At 38.4% G+C, this 15,645-nt stretch overlaps 1 protein-coding gene across 1 annotated transcript; it reads right to left on the bottom strand.

The window, feature by feature from the left end:
- Window positions 1-581: 581 nt before the first annotated feature.
- On the bottom strand, window positions 582-15,280 carry c8h11orf98 (chromosome 8 C11orf98 homolog). The gene is made up of 4 exons (XM_041257131.1): window positions 14,952-15,280; window positions 9,844-9,968; window positions 1,564-1,655; window positions 582-1,132 (listed from the first exon to the last, which is right to left on the bottom strand). The coding sequence occupies exons 1-4, from the start codon at window positions 14,988-14,990 to the stop codon at window positions 1,011-1,013; spliced, it is 378 nt and encodes a 125-aa protein (XP_041113065.1). The 5' UTR covers window positions 14,991-15,280; the 3' UTR covers window positions 582-1,010.
- Window positions 15,281-15,645: the final 365 nt, after the last annotated feature.

Raw genomic sequence — 15,645 nt, 5'->3', positions numbered from 1 at the left:
AACATGGGGAAAAAGTAAAGAGCTATCTGAAGACCTTTGGCAGAAAATTATTTGTTGTCAAAGCTGGAGGATACAAGATTTCCAAGCATTTGAGTATCCCAATTTCAAACTACTGTTTATTATAGTAAAACACTCGCTTGGTCTGGAAGAAGGAAGGTTCTTTCACCAAGAACAAGTAGAGGAATTGTGAGGAAGGTTAATAATCCAAGATTGACTGCCAGATATTCAAAGTGAATTGTCTGCAAGTGGGACTAAGCAATACCGTGCTAGAATTAGCTTTCATTTTCCAAAGAGCTCATTTGTGGCTGTAACCTTATCATTCGTCATACAAATGCAGGATTCAATGATATTGTGGCACTTTTTTTAAATTGCTGTCTTTATATATGTGTATGATTTGTTAGTTACCAAAATCTCAGTCAACAACTAAAGACATGAGGGTAATTTCGTATCACTTAATAGGCAATGATGAAACACAAGCTGGTTAGCTGTACTGATAGCATATCAAATACTCAGATGGCAAAGAATGGGGAAAAAAAAAAACAACTGTTTCAGGAATTAAAAAAAAAACCCTTAACTTGAACTGTTATTTGGCATCCTTTATTTTGTAGTTAATTCACTGGGGTAAATAAAGTCCTACACAACCTGTTCTTTACTCCTGGGATATTTCTTTTAACAATCTGAAACTCAGTATATTTTAAGCCATTGCATTTACTTTTTGCTAGAAAAAACTTAATTAGATTTTGGATATATGTTTGCAAAATGCAACATTTTTCTGTATTGTACCCAGTCATGAGCAGGAATCAGGCATTATCAATTTGTTCTAAGCTAATTAGAAATGGATGTTCCATATTGAAATGAACAAAAAACTGAAGATGAATGGAATTTATTTTTTCTTCTTTCAGATAATGCATTTTTTGATTGACAAGCATGTAAAGGCATAGTCTCTGGGTGGATAGATATGGCAATCCCATCTTGAGACAGATAGTAATGTGGATGGCAATGTCCCTTATTCAGTTCATGTCTTCAACCATTTCTACATCCTGTGGAGTCTTTGTCTTTTCTCCTCTTGTAGAGACTATATTCACTTTATTTACAGAACTGGTCTGCTTCCTCACTTTGGGTGCTACCTCAACTGGGCCCAGAAAAGGGGGGGGGGGGGGAGAAAAAAAGTCAGATTTAAGATGCTGTACATCACACAAAGGAATATCAAATGTACTTGAACTGCAACATTTATGGACAAATTATGAAAACATGTTATGTATCACACAAAAGCAATCTGGTGTTTGCAAGGGGTGTTCTATTGGTTAAATATCAGAAACCCTATCTGATATTTGCATTAGTTTTGATAATTTTTTGTCAAGGAACCAGATCAATACTCTTGTAGTAACTCACTACAGATTGTGACATCCATCAGTAAGGCAAAGTTAAAAAGCTCTAAACTACATCTGCAGACGACCCTGGCTCTATTGCACAGTGGTTAAGATGCCCTCTTGCAGTGCGCATGGTAGCCTCTTCCTAGCCTCCCTAACTATTAGAGCTCCGTTTTACACTCAATTTCCTTACCATCCATTGCAGCTTTATCCTGCTGCATGTGTCGTAACTGCTTTTTCAGCTTCTGTTTCTTCTTTCCAGATAGTGTGATGTTATCTCGAACACTGGAAACGTAAGGAAACAGTCACAAAATAAGATGTAGCAAGTTGTTGTCACCGAATGGCATGAATACAAACTTGATTAACAGCATGCCTGTTAGTGACACCCTCTGCTTATCACAATATATCCTGGTAGAGCATAAAAAAAAAAAAAAAGGGATCCTGGAATCACTTTGGTTATTACCACACATTTAACAGTCATACCGATTTTAACCCTCATCCACAATAATAATAATTTCTGGGATGAACATGGAATTCTCATGTTCGGATATTCGTTCATTTTCAAAACGTTATCAAAGCCATTAATGTAACACTGTACTAAGAGTAGGAAAATATCCCAGAAGATTCTCTCTGCAGCAGTCCAATCAAATGTGCGGAGGCGGAACACGTACGTTCATCTAGCGTGTAAGCAGTTAAATTTTGCACAGTATTACTTGTTAGACAGTTAAGATTAACATTAAACTAACATGAGAAAAAAAAATGAGGTACAGCATAAAACCAGAAATATCTGCACTGATCATGAAGGTACTAATTTACTCTTGTACGTGATTCTCGGCCACAATCGAAGCATTATAGAAACTCAGTGCACTGCAGTAAGAAACAGAAAGCTGAAACTGGGACGGAAGATCAACTTTCAGCAGGATGACCCAAAGCTACACTGGAGTGGCTAAGGAACAAGAAGGTAAAATGTCCGAGTGGTCCACTCAGGGCCCCGACCTAAATCCAATCAAATTTGCGGCATGACTTGAAGATTGCTGTCCATCAACACTTTCCAAGGAAAGTGACAGAGCTTGAACAGTTTTGTAAAGAATGGTCAAATACTGAAAAATCTAGGGGTGCAAAGTTGTTAGAGACCTATCCCAACACACTCACAGCTATAATTGCTGCCTAAGGTGCTTCCACCAAGTATTAACTGGGGGGGGGGGCTGGAGATTTATGATCTTTCAGTTTTGTACTTAATATATAATCTCTCAAAAAACCCCCCCCCCCCCCTCTCAAGTGTGGAGTATGGTGTGTAGATAGGTGGGAAAAAAAAACCTCATTTAAAATGCAAGAAACTGACGCACTGACAAGAAAATGTGAAAAAAATTCAAGGGGGTGTAGACTTTCTACAGGTAATATATATATATTACATACACACACACACTATCCAGTAGTTAAACATTCATAAATGAAATAACAGTGAATAACAGGTGGAATTAGGACCAAGTGCTGAGTTTAAAAAAACAAAAGCTCCACGTTGTGTTGGTTCCTGGTTCTGCTCCGACATCACCCACTACAGCAGTCTTTGTGACAAGTACCTACATACAAATAATAGTCTGTCCGTAGATGTATGAAAACTGGGAATTAATCTAAATATTTATTATGGTTTTCAAAACATCAGGTTCACAAAAAAAAAAGCTTCAGTGTATACAACTATAAAAGTTTGTTTTACATAACATTTGGTGGGGTTTCTACAGGACAGCAAGCAAACTGTAGGTTTTACATACCTACAAATATCGTTTGAAGTCGAAACTGTGTGCATTTGGTGCTTCTGCTGAGGTACCTTGCAGTTCTTTTATGTTTTGGTTTGTTTACATATTCTGATACAACACGTTCTACATGTTTGATGCCTTTCTGGAGGTCTGATCCTCCAGAAGTTAGTTTATAAAAAAAAAAAAATGCAGAAAATGATTACAGGAAGACCTTGGAATCTTGTTTCGATGTTATTCCAGAACTGGTAAACACTGCATTTCACTGAATTTTGTAGTAAGCATGGTATTCACACTGTGCTACACAGTTGTCTCCAAACAGAAGAATGGTTCTCTGCTATGCTGAGATACTACACTTGATTCAACAAGACTCAGCAGGCATTGAAAAATGCAGCTGCAGGTTGACAAATCAGGCAGTAGGAGTTGCATGTATGTTTAAACCATTAAAGCATTTCTTGGTGTTTTTTTGTTAAGGTGGAATTAAGTTGTGTTGGTAAAAAAAAAAAAGAAAACCCACACAGAATCCGTGTCCACCGTGACTTAAGCAACCAAGTAAATGTGCGATTGATAATGACAGCAAGGCAACATTTGACCAGCGGTTTCTGAAGGACCTCTAAACTGGTTACGAAGCAACCTGGCTTAGCTTTTAGTAGGTCAGTTAAAATGCCACAATAAACTGTCAGTGAAATACAGTATTATTTAAGAACCATTAACACTAGCACCGCCATAGCCATTATTTGAAAGACTTTTGCAATTCAAATCTCTCTGCGTATGTGAATATCTCGTGCATGTCTGTTCTTAAGTGTAACTAAATATTTGAATTAAATACTCAGTGTTTCCGCTGCAGAATCGTAAAAATTAAGTTAGAAGTACTTGCTTCTGCAACCGCCAAACCACAGTTTATGCAGCGCACTGAAATCAAAATATTGCCAACAACTTAGTCTTGACTTTGTAATAAAATTAAAGTCATTGTGAAAGAACGTATTATATACTCCTGTCGAGTGGCGAAACACCAATTAAAGTCATTCTACACATCATATTTATTTTTATTAGCAGCTGTCAGAACACACATTGAATCACAGTATGATATAGCTACGCTACTTTGTCGTCTGCCTGTCCAGTGAATCAGCTCACAAAGTTTAACTGTCCTTTGTAATTCAATCTTTAGAACTTTGCAAACCCAGGTGTTGTGATCAATGCCTTGATCAATCACTTCTTGATCATGTATGCCAATTCTTTATTAGGTGTAGGGCTGGCGACAGGCTGGCTGGTGTTGGCGTTTTAGACTCTGCTGTGGACACTCCCAATTCATTATTATCCGTATACTGACGGAGAAGATGGCTCAAAAGATGGAGTACAGAATACAGAAGAAATGCTTGAATGGTTACAAGTTTTGGCTGAAAGAGAGTCTGATGGTGGGGTGATAACGACAGCGATGCATCCTGGGCTGTCGAAACCAGCAGTATTGACAGTGAAAGTTAGGACAACCGAGATGGATTTACCTCCAGGTCAAAACATAACAAGTGCCGGCCAGGGGGAGAGGCCGTGGCAGAACCAGATTCAGTACTGGAGAAACAGCTGCTGTCCCTGCGACTCCTCTTGCATCTGCCGCTTCAGCACCACCAGCGCCAAGAGCAACTACACCTCACCTGCTGCATCAGCTTCTCCAAGCAATTCAGGAGATGGGCAAAGACGGGACAGTTTAGAAAATGATATATCCCGGCGACGAGACTTTGAGAAAACGCACATCAGAAAATAAATGGTATTGTCTGAAGCTTCAGGCCCAATGCTGCACACAAAATGAAACACATACCCCACTCTGCATTTCTGTTGTTGATCTCTATGCAACTGCCGCTTCAGCCAGCGCTGTAGCGTGGCACAGGCACAGCGGGTAATTAATGTTGACCCCTGGGAACTGTCTTTGGAGGGATTACAAGCTTTCATTGCAATCCTGTATGTGCGTGGCGCATATGCAGGCAAAAACATTTATGTGGAGAGCTACTAGTCACAAGAGTGTGGTCTTCCCTTCAAGGAAACAGAATCACATTTGGGAAATCCTGAGAATCACACATTTTGATTTGAAAACAGTAAGAGCAGCCTGACTATTGCAAACAAATTTGCCATGGCACCAGAGGTCTGGGACAGCTTCATCACAAATAGCATTGCCTGTTATAAGCCTGGACCTAACATCAATGTGGATGAACAGCTGTTTTACCACAATGGCACACTGTGGCTGGAAACAGTACATGGCCAACAAACCAGACAAGTTGCATCAAATTCTAGCTTTCAGCTGTTGTTGATTCCAAATAACTAGTAAATGGTTTCTCCTACCTGGGAAAGTACGAAATGTGCCCTGCTGGTGACAGACTGGGGCACAGTGATGTGCTGAGGCTGATTGAGCCGTACTTGGGCAAAGGACAAAATGTCACCACTGGCTTTATACTTCTCTCCGTTTGACCAGGGAGTTGGAGAGCAATTTATATTAAAAAAACAAAAAACACCACACGCCTCGTAGAGACTGAACAAGGCAAGAGTTACCACCAACAGCTCACGCCATGCGAGCCTCCCTGCACTCCACTACACTCCTCAGGCAGAACTACTGTGCCATCCTGTGTGTACAGGTGTAAAAAAATTAATGTGCTTATTCTAAGCTCTCTGCACAAATCAGTGATGATCAGGACTGATGCTAAACAAAAGCCAGAGACTCTTGCATTTTACAACGCAACAAAGTACAGTGTGGATATAATGGATCAAATGGCATGGCTATATTCTGTCAAAGGCGGTACTCGCATGTGTAGACATCAACACTTTGGTTTTGTACAAGGAGTGCAGAAGCAACACATCACTCACAGGGACTTCATTTTGCAGCTAGCCCTGGAGCCAAGGCAGAAACATTTTGATAAGACATGAAAGCCAGCTGGCAAATGCCCCTCAACCTTCAGCCAGTGCTGCGCCCACTGGAACATGGAATAAGACAATATTCTGTTTCTGCATTGAAAATGTTACGCATGATGCTTATAAATAAAAAGCAAGTTGTATCCGATTGTTTTTCATATCGAAGCAGTTTTAAAATGGAGCTGCACATTGTGGGTGTGGTCGTTTATTTACTCAGAAATTTTGGCGGTTCTAGTATTAAAACAGGAAAACAGAGAAACTACTGAAATATTTCATAAATGTTCAGGTTTTGAAGTTTATAGTTCTGAAGATTGAGTAGGGGTCTATCTAAAAATCGCGATTTCATGGACATCATGAAATTGAGGGGTCACTGCGAAATTCACCTTTTAGGGGCCAATGCATACCGAATAAGTACGGAGAAAAAACAAAAAACCCTTGTTTAAATGAACTACTGCACAACTGAAACTATGTATCTTCCTCCCATAAAAAGCCCATTTTAATTCCTTCGTTGTCCTGTGTGCATTGCACTAAGCAAAAAACAAAAACATCCACAAATAACATTTACAAAAAAAATTCTCCAAAGCAGTTAACGTTCTTGTTTACTACTCAAATGACAACAATGTTTTAATCGGCCTATCAGTGCATCTGTACTGGCTTTTCTGTGACCCGTGCTGTGCAGTACGGGGTGGGACTAAGTCCGTGCTGCACTGTTTTGATTTAAGTTGCTAAAATCTAGTTTTCAGCATTGGTGGTAAAATAGTAGAAATGGATGACAAAGCAAAAAAGCAAAGTATAATTTTGGTGATTGATCATGTCAGGATAATCAAGTGGAGGTAACCGTTTTGCACATCTTAATGGGTCTAAGGAGAAAATAAGATCAAATCGCCATTTAGATTCAGAATCACGCATTAAAAAAAAAAAAAAAAAAGGCTACTACAGAGGCTGCTGAACAGAACGTAAAAAACAGCTTTCAGAAACCAAACTTTAAAGTCAGCCCAGACAAAAAGTATTCCTGGGTCTGCAAGTTAAACCAGTTCTACAGTGATCTAGCACAGCCACCTTGCTTCAACCTGCTGCTTTTTCACAGTTGGAATTTTAGACCCGAATAGCCACGTTTTCTGTTTTGACTCAGTACTAATAAATTACCGGCAGGGACCAACATGACAAATGCACTGCATATATTGCCTTAAAGTATGCCAGATGCCCTTGGGTAAACAAGTTTTTGGGCTGTTTCTAATCAATTTTCACATCTGTATAACTTGGCAAAGCTTTGCCTTAACTTAACAACCAAGTAAGTGGATGCAGAGCGTGCAGTCTCAATGTATGGGCAAGTCAACTGCAGGGGGATGCTGCATGCTTGCCTTTAACAAATGACAGCACTCTGTTTTAGTAAGGAAGCAAGTTCCACTATTTTTAGACTTTACTGTTATGACACTGTCTACTTAGGTTTACTTCATGTTTAAACAAGTCCGCGAAATCTAAATTTTATTCTGCAACCTACCTGTGAAATATGTAAATTGACCACGATTTAAGTAGACCCCTAATTGTAAGACATATTAATAAAATATTTTCTGTCAAGTTCACTGGACTGTTTTAAAAGGCAAAACTAAATAAAAGTAAATACAAGTGGTGACCTGCACATAACAGACTAATAATAATGAAGATGGTGATTTCTTAGTGCTTAACGTAATATGTTGCACTTTAATATACTTGGTTAATAAACAAAAAGGATGAAAAGGAGGAATTTGTCAAGAAACAGTTGACATTACAGCAAGTTTATATATGTATAAAAATAAATTAAGATATCAGTTCAACTATACTACCATTGTCCAGCTGGATCTGTACTGGGCTTCACAATCAGACTTCTACTACTGTTACCAAGAAAAAAATACTACGACTACAACTGTACAATTACTACTAATAACAATACAACCATTGGATATATAGGGATGTTTACTAACTCTGACCTATAGATTTTACGAGTCCAACCTTTATTTTACAATGGAGTTGCTGGAGGAGAGGGTTGGAACCAAACAAGACCAGTATCACACGGGTGGGGTCACGTATTTTTCAAGTCTTTTGGATCATTTCCATGTCGCGTCTGATGTAGACCAACATTCGACAACTTCGCTCTGTCCAGTGTGGAAGCAGCTTAAGAAATGTATTTTACATTTTCCGATTTTCGTTTTATTAGGCCTTTAACTTACACAATGTTAGCTGAACTGACACAACTTAATGTTGTAATTACATGCAGGGCTTAAAACTGGTCTTTCATCAGGTCATTTACTTTATTACTTAGTGATGCAGATAATTTTTTTTAAATAAATGACCAGATGAACAAATTATAAAATTTAAATGTTTTATTTTGATAAGAAAGTATTCCTTAATGTTCTGTCTTCTGTTTCATTCATTAATGCCAAGGGGTGCTTGCTTTTTAGGTGTTCAAGCAGAACTGCTGTTAAGAAAAAAATCACTGTTTGCATAAAGAGCAAGTCACCGTGCCAGTTTCCATCTGGAGGAAGAAAAAAAAAAATCCCTTGCTTGACTTTTTGCTTTTGGAAGAAACTGCCCTGATCCACTGGAACAGCTGGATGCACACCTGGAGTCAATCTTAATAACTAAGACCTCATGTCCGCCATTTCAGCATTAACAAATATTAATACGTGTCAAAACAACCGTTCGTGTCCGAGATGAAATGAGTTAATAAAATGTATTCAAATTTGGGTTTCAGTATGCGATTACAAATAACTATGCATAACTACGTAAATACACATTCATGGCTAATGATAATATAGGAATTAAACCATATTCTATGTTTTTTTTTTTTTTTTTTTTTTTTACTGTAAAGGTTGTACTTAAACACAGATCAATGTGAAGCATGCTATACATTGTTCTTTTTTACTTTGTTCATTCTGAATCTCCAAACAAAATCCCCACCTGACTCGTTTAGGACTACCAGGGTGAAATTTGCAATGACAGTGGCAGACTGACTGTTTACTAACTGAACGCAGACGGCACACACGGAAAGCGGTTCTCTTACGTATGTTTAAAGGGAGTGCATGTGTGGGGAGTAACCTGATGGAGAAAGAGATTTTGACCCTAGTGTAAAAAAGAGGACACATGAAATAAAACAAAAACAGGTAAGCCGTGGGGAGTCTAGCCCTAGTTGATAATCCTGAAGTCTCTGGGCACTAGATTTGAGACTCCAGCGGAGTCCGAGTAGCTATGTACTCTGTATTAAATACAGGCGTATTAATGAGTTGTACTGGCAATCATCACCTGAACCTTAAAAATAAAAAAAAATAAACAAAAAGCTTACTTTTGGCATTTTAATCTTGACTGACCGTTTACGGCCACTTGACCACTATTTTAAAAGCGGTACAGTACATTAAGTACAGCACAATCTAAATGTCCACATTGGATATTAAACAAGGTAACTCAAGTTAAATTAAAACAGGTACAGTTACACTTGACAGGTTTCATAATGTTTAAAAAAAAAACAACCAGTCTACAAAAAAAACCCCTCATTACTCTAAACAGCAATTGCTTTATTACAGTATTTTGTGAAATGTTGAAAGGAGCAAGCATACAGAGCACATCTAGTGGACCAAGAGTAACACTATAGCTACCCTTGGGGCCCATAAATAAACTAGACTGTCAACAAGGACTCCATTGTGATAAATACTGAGTCGAGGGTCGTTAATGCAAACATCATATGGTGCTTCAAGTACAATACCGACATATCTACTTGTGAAGTGACCATCTGGCTCTGGGTGTGAAATCTGTGAAACAGCCCAAGGGCTGGATTAAAGGATGTGGGCACTTACCGTCTTTTCTTAAGATGACAGATGGTGATTAACTCTTTATCCACAATCGCCCCCACAATTTTATGTTTCTGCCTCTTGTTTTTTTTCAGAACTCGTCGTCTTTTGAAGAGTTTTTTTCCAAGTTCCTAAAATGTATTACAAAAGATCTGGAATTACAGCAGCCCTACACAGTACTTTGACTTATTACTACATTACTATAGAAGGCATATTAATATTATCAAATTATACCAGCTGATTAATATATACCACTATAGAAGTCACAGTAACAGGCAATATAGAAGAATCATGTAGTGTTAGGTCCTAAAAGTAAAATCTGTATAAAAAAAACATTTTCAAATCTATAAAAACTACCAAGTTAGGGGATGAGGTACCAGTCAAAGGGGCCATGCAACTGGGTTTTCAAAACATACCACCGCCTAATATCATATTTGCGCCAGCTACTTATTAAAATAGATTATTTTCAGATATTACCATTGTCAATTTTTAGTATTGTACAGTGCTGCATGAAATGATTACTAATGTAATTGATTAATCTATAGATTATTGCTTCAGTTAAATCGATTGGGATAAATACCAACACACAATAGATAGCAAGTTGAACCATTTTTTACAGATTTTTATGTACCCAGGGCAGTAGATGTCTTGATTGCACTTCATTTGCTTTATTTCAGCAACAAAAAATACTCTACAATTTCTAAAGTATCCAAAATAAATATTAAATAAGGAATACTCTGTGTAGTATCCTTCTGATAACTGCAAAATCAAATGACAGCTAACTAATGCATTGACAATTAAATACCACGAATAAACTTTATAATTTTACAAGCAGAAACTATTTAAGTTGACTACTTCATAAAGACAAAAAGCAACTATGGGTTAATTGTTACTTTATGAATGTTTTTCTAACAATAGAATGGTATGGAAAAAAAATGTAATTCTTTACTTGTAAAACAAAACAGATGGTCTAACTTTACCATTACATTTCTCAGCAGGGTGGACTTTAAACAAATAACCTGTTTTCAAATCTTAGTAGTCCTTTTAATTATTTTGCTTTTGTAGAAGAGCTGCAATATAAACAAAGAGAAATCTACAATTGATAAAATATCAAAACGATTTAAAAAAAAATATTAATGTATTACTTGTATTTGAAATATAATGTGTTCATTCTGTTATCTTTCTTTTAATTACCACTTGGTGAATGCTAAACACAAAATGATTAAAAATACACAAAATATCATCCTTACATTATTATTCAACAAAGGGGCTTTGTTGCAAAAAATATAAAATTTCTTAAGTTGCGAGTCAAAGCGTTTTCAGACGGACACACCGGCAAGGGTATATAAACATTTCAAAGTAATGAGGCATATAACACAAGTGGGGAGCCTGATAAGTAGGGCTAGGAGTTTGTCACTGAAAAGTTGGACGTAAATCACGGAGCATTCAGTCACGGTCAATGCATTCAAAATCAGGTAGAAAATGAATGAATAAAGTCACGGGGATAAAAAAAATAGTGTTGCTTCAGCATCAACCACATCATCTGACCTGCCAGATCCAGATTCAGCAAGGCTTTCAACCTCACTTGAATTTAAGAGACCATCAGACCCCACAAGCACTAGGAGGATGTTACCCTTAGCCAGTTTTGTAGTGAAAACTACTTCAATGCAAAACGCTGAGCTTGACGAGCAAGTTGCTACAATGGTATTTGTAACGATCGTTCAGTGGATCATCCCCACTTCCAAAAAGATGTCAAGAATGCTGCAACCTGTCTATACTCCTCCTTCCAGAAAAGACATTACAGACAAGTTCCTGCCTATGGTATATAACAAAGAACGCAAGAAGCGCGCTGAAGAATTGCAGGGGAAAAGTGTGTGTTGCTTTAGATGGATGATCCAGTGTTAACAATGAGCCCATCACATGTGTTACTGTGACAACAGAAGATGGCCAAGTGCATTTGGTAGACACAGTAGATACTTTGGGAAAACCATGCAATTCTGAATACCTTGAAGAACTTACTGCAACTTCAAATAGATAAGGTAGAGAAGGAATTCAGGTGGCATGTTGGAAGCGTTGTGACAGATAATGCAGCTCACGTGGCCAAGATGCTGAGGAAACTGGAGGGGAAAGGAGGCTCAAACCTTAACGCATGTCTGCTCTGTATATGCTAAACTTGTTCGGTTAAGATTTGGAAATAGCCATAGTGAAAGAGCATGTTGTTCATGTGGTGAAGTACTTCAGAAACAATCACTTTGCTTCAGCTCAATACCGCAAAGAAGGTGGACAGTGCCTTGTCATGCCACAGGACACGAGATGGAATATTATGTCAGACTGCTTTAAACTGTACATCATGAAATGGCCCATCCTGATAAATATGCAAGGTTAACAGGGAGAATATTGATGCCACTGTTGTAAAAGAAGTGTTGAACCTTGCACTGAAGAGGTCAGGAGAGTTACTTGCCTGACTTGAGCCAATAGCTGCTGCTGTTGACAAGATGCAGCTGTCAGAGGCAGCAGACATTTGGAAAGAACTGGAGAAGCAACTGACAGGGGACAAAATTGTTTAAGGCCAGATACGACCAAATGATAACACCAGCTCACCTACTTGCAATTTGATCCATCCATTATTTCAGGGGGAAAAAACCTCACCGAAATGGAAAAGAATTTAGTGATGGAATATGCCCATGAAAAATAGCCCTCACTCATCCAAGTCATTATGAAGTTCCAAGCCAAGTTCCTTCCATTTCAAGCCTTCTAATTTACAAAAGAGGTGACAAAAAGTGCATCCGAGCAAGTGGTGGAAGATGCGTGAAGACATGGTAGATAGTGAAAAGGTGCACTTACACTTGCACAAATATTCTGGAACAAGCAGACAACAGGATGTATTGCGGAATATCTTGGTAGTGTAAATGCTAGCAAACGCATTCTGTAATCCATCCTCTTACCCTCACAAGTTTTTCATATTCCAGACTGAGAGGACAGACTCCAGTATACTTTGTTAGTGTAAAAACACTGCGAAAATATTGCAGCAAGACTGGAGAAAACACACAGACATGGCACGCCAAGCAGCAACGTCATCACAATGCTGCCTTCCCATAATTCAATTTTTTTTATTTTTTTATTTTTTTTAAACAATGGTTTCTTTTATCCTATATTTTAGCCTGGTTAATGAACAACGCCTTTCCTAAAGACAATCGGCACTTTTAAAAAGTGCAATATTGCAGTTTGCACTGTGGCATTTTGATAAATCTGAATTCTGATGGAAAGTCTGCAATTGCCCACTTGTATATTTTAACAATGTTACGGCTCCTTCTAACCATGCCGTCTAATAAAACCGTTCTCATTGCTTTTATATTTACCATTTTTACTCTTCTTGGTGACATTGTTTCCCATATTTTAATTCTGTATCCGAATAAAAGAACCTCATCATTTACCTAATATCCTGCGTCTCACTGAACTGAAGTAGCCAGACTACATATTAAATATGTAACCCTGTGTTTTGTAGCCCCTCTGACCGAGCAGGTGTTACAGAAGGGCAGGAAGGCTGGGGCTTAAGTCAGTTACTTATTCAATTTGCGTTATTGGCCAACTTTATCAGTGCCATGTTTGCTGCTGTTTTTGTATCAAAATTCATTTTTGGCCAGGATAAATACCTAGCTGTGATATAGTGGTTACCCCTCTGAGAATCATCTTTTGAAAGAAGTAACCCCTGAAATAATTCAAATTTAATAAGTAATTGGAGTAACTGGATAACATGCCAACTTGCTATCTCTGCCCGCTGTTTTTGTATCAAAATCCGTTTTGGGAAATATAAATACCCATGGATGATAGCGGGGTCCCCCCCGTGAGAATCAACTTTGAAATAAGTGGCCCAACGCGATTACACCCCCGAAATACCCCAGGTACTTAATTTGTACATTTGTGGTATGCGAATAAGAAGCCAACTTCAGCATCATATGCAGTGTTGTACTAAAGCAGGGTCAGCCTTTTCAGAGAACTAAGTTTATTTTTCAAACTGACCAGAAAGGTGAATACGATGCATATAAATACTTGCTACTGTAATTAGTAAGTGTACTGCGGAGAACATTTAGATAATGAAATTGACTGCACAGTGCTAATGAAAATATCACAAGTGTACTTGCTGTGGTGTGTTTAATATTAAAAATAGCATAACAAACACGCTGTTATTTAAACGTGTCTTTACTGACAAATAAACGTAACGTGTAAGAGCTGTCCGTGTTGCATGCGGTCAGACCAGAACTTAAACGCCGAGCATGGGCGCTGCGGTTTTCCATACTACAACTAAACCTAAAAGCTGCGTCACCAATTCCACACACATTCCCAGTCAGTCTTGTATTGCAGGGGCCTTGATGCTCCAAAAGTAAATTATCTTGTTGATCTTGCCTTACTATGAACACTGCTGAAATAAAGCTCCTTCATTGCACTGATGAAGTACCCATGCCCGACACTACAAGCCGACTAGTACAGCATAACCATGCAAAAATGCGACACAATGCTAATCGCCTCCAACATCGGTGCTCTACCTTGTAAATGCCACATACCTTAATGAACTAAAAACCCCGTGTATCTACAAACGGGTTTGACTGTAAATAAGTAATTTAAAAGTAACCAAGTAAAACGAGACAATTGGGTCAAACTTGGTCTCCACTTTAGTTTTATTAATATTGCAACTACACTGGTTTTAATTACATATTTACAGGGCTGACCATGTACTAAACGTGTGACCCTTTTGTAGCGACCGATATAGACAGAGATAGGTGGCGATACCATTCCAACTTCGTAATTTTTGTATGAGAATAAATGTTTTTGTATGGGTATTTAAAAAAAAAAAAAAAAAAAAAAAAAAGCATAGCCACCGTTCCAAATTCAATTCTGTCAAAATGGAGCCAAAGAAAACGCGAAAAAATAAAACGATAATGTTACTAAATCAATAAACACGTTAGGCTTGTGTTATACATAATAATGCACCTGAAGTTTAATGCTGTCTTACGTAAACGAACTAGTTAGTGCATTACAACCATCGTTGTACAAAATCCTAGTTTAGAATATAGCTGACCAGACATCCAAATTATTTAACACACAAAAATGCTCACAGTTTTCGGTCTGTTGATCTTCCCACTCGGTGGAGACATGCTGCTTCTTCAACCACGTGTACTACTAGTCTGCAAGGCTTCCCTTTCCTTGGCTGCAGGTTAACGTAATGAAAGATTAGACTGCGTGGGTGTCGGTATTATTCTAAACCAATAAAAAACCAAAGCGCGCCCGTATCAATTTGGCCAAATGTCCTTCCTGTTCAAAGAGCTGCTGGGAAATGTAGTTTTATCGTTTTTACTGGCGGAAACAACTCAATGTGGAAACCGCTGTCTTCGAAAACACTGGTGGGTCACGGAGGCTGTGTGAAAACCTAGCAACAATTTCACTTCCAGTTGGTGCTACTAACCTCCAGAATTTAACACTAATGGAGAACGTGGCTGCGTTCGCGCGACGAGCAGATTTTCACCAGTCTGCGCATTCTGCACAAAACCCGTTGTAGTTCGCCGTCTGCGTGAGCTCAGCCGGAAAAGACGCCACTAAGTCACGCTGCCACTGACTTCCAGCGGGTTCACAGATCGTGCCGACTGGGGTCGTGTTTTTGTATCCCAGAGGTGGCTGTACTTGTTGCTCCTGGCTGCTCTCTGTTTGACGTCACGTTGCTATTAGTAACGCCTTATCCAAACCTTTGGGAGATTTACTAGCAACATCACCTATTTATACTCTAGTTGCATAATTAATGACTTATCACATTGT

This window comes from Polyodon spathula, chromosome 8 (assembly GCF_017654505.1).
Source record: "Polyodon spathula isolate WHYD16114869_AA chromosome 8, ASM1765450v1, whole genome shotgun sequence".
In the NCBI taxonomy this organism is placed as follows: Eukaryota; Metazoa; Chordata; class Actinopteri; order Acipenseriformes; family Polyodontidae; genus Polyodon; species Polyodon spathula.
This window is presented reverse-complemented; position numbering and strand designations above follow the sequence as displayed.

Excerpts from the sequence above, each read along its gene's own strand:
- c8h11orf98 (XM_041257131.1), bottom strand. The coding sequence starts at position 14,990 with ATGTCTCCACCGAGTGGGAAGATCAACAGACCGAAAACT. Across the intron at positions 9,969-14,951 it reads AGATCAACAGACCGAAAACT|GAACTTGGAAAAAAACTCTT; the intron begins GTGAGCATTTTT and ends AATACATTTTAG. Across the intron at positions 1,656-9,843 it reads TGTCATCTTAAGAAAAGACG|TGTTCGAGATAACATCACAC; the intron begins GTAAGTGCCCAC and ends TTACGTTTCCAG.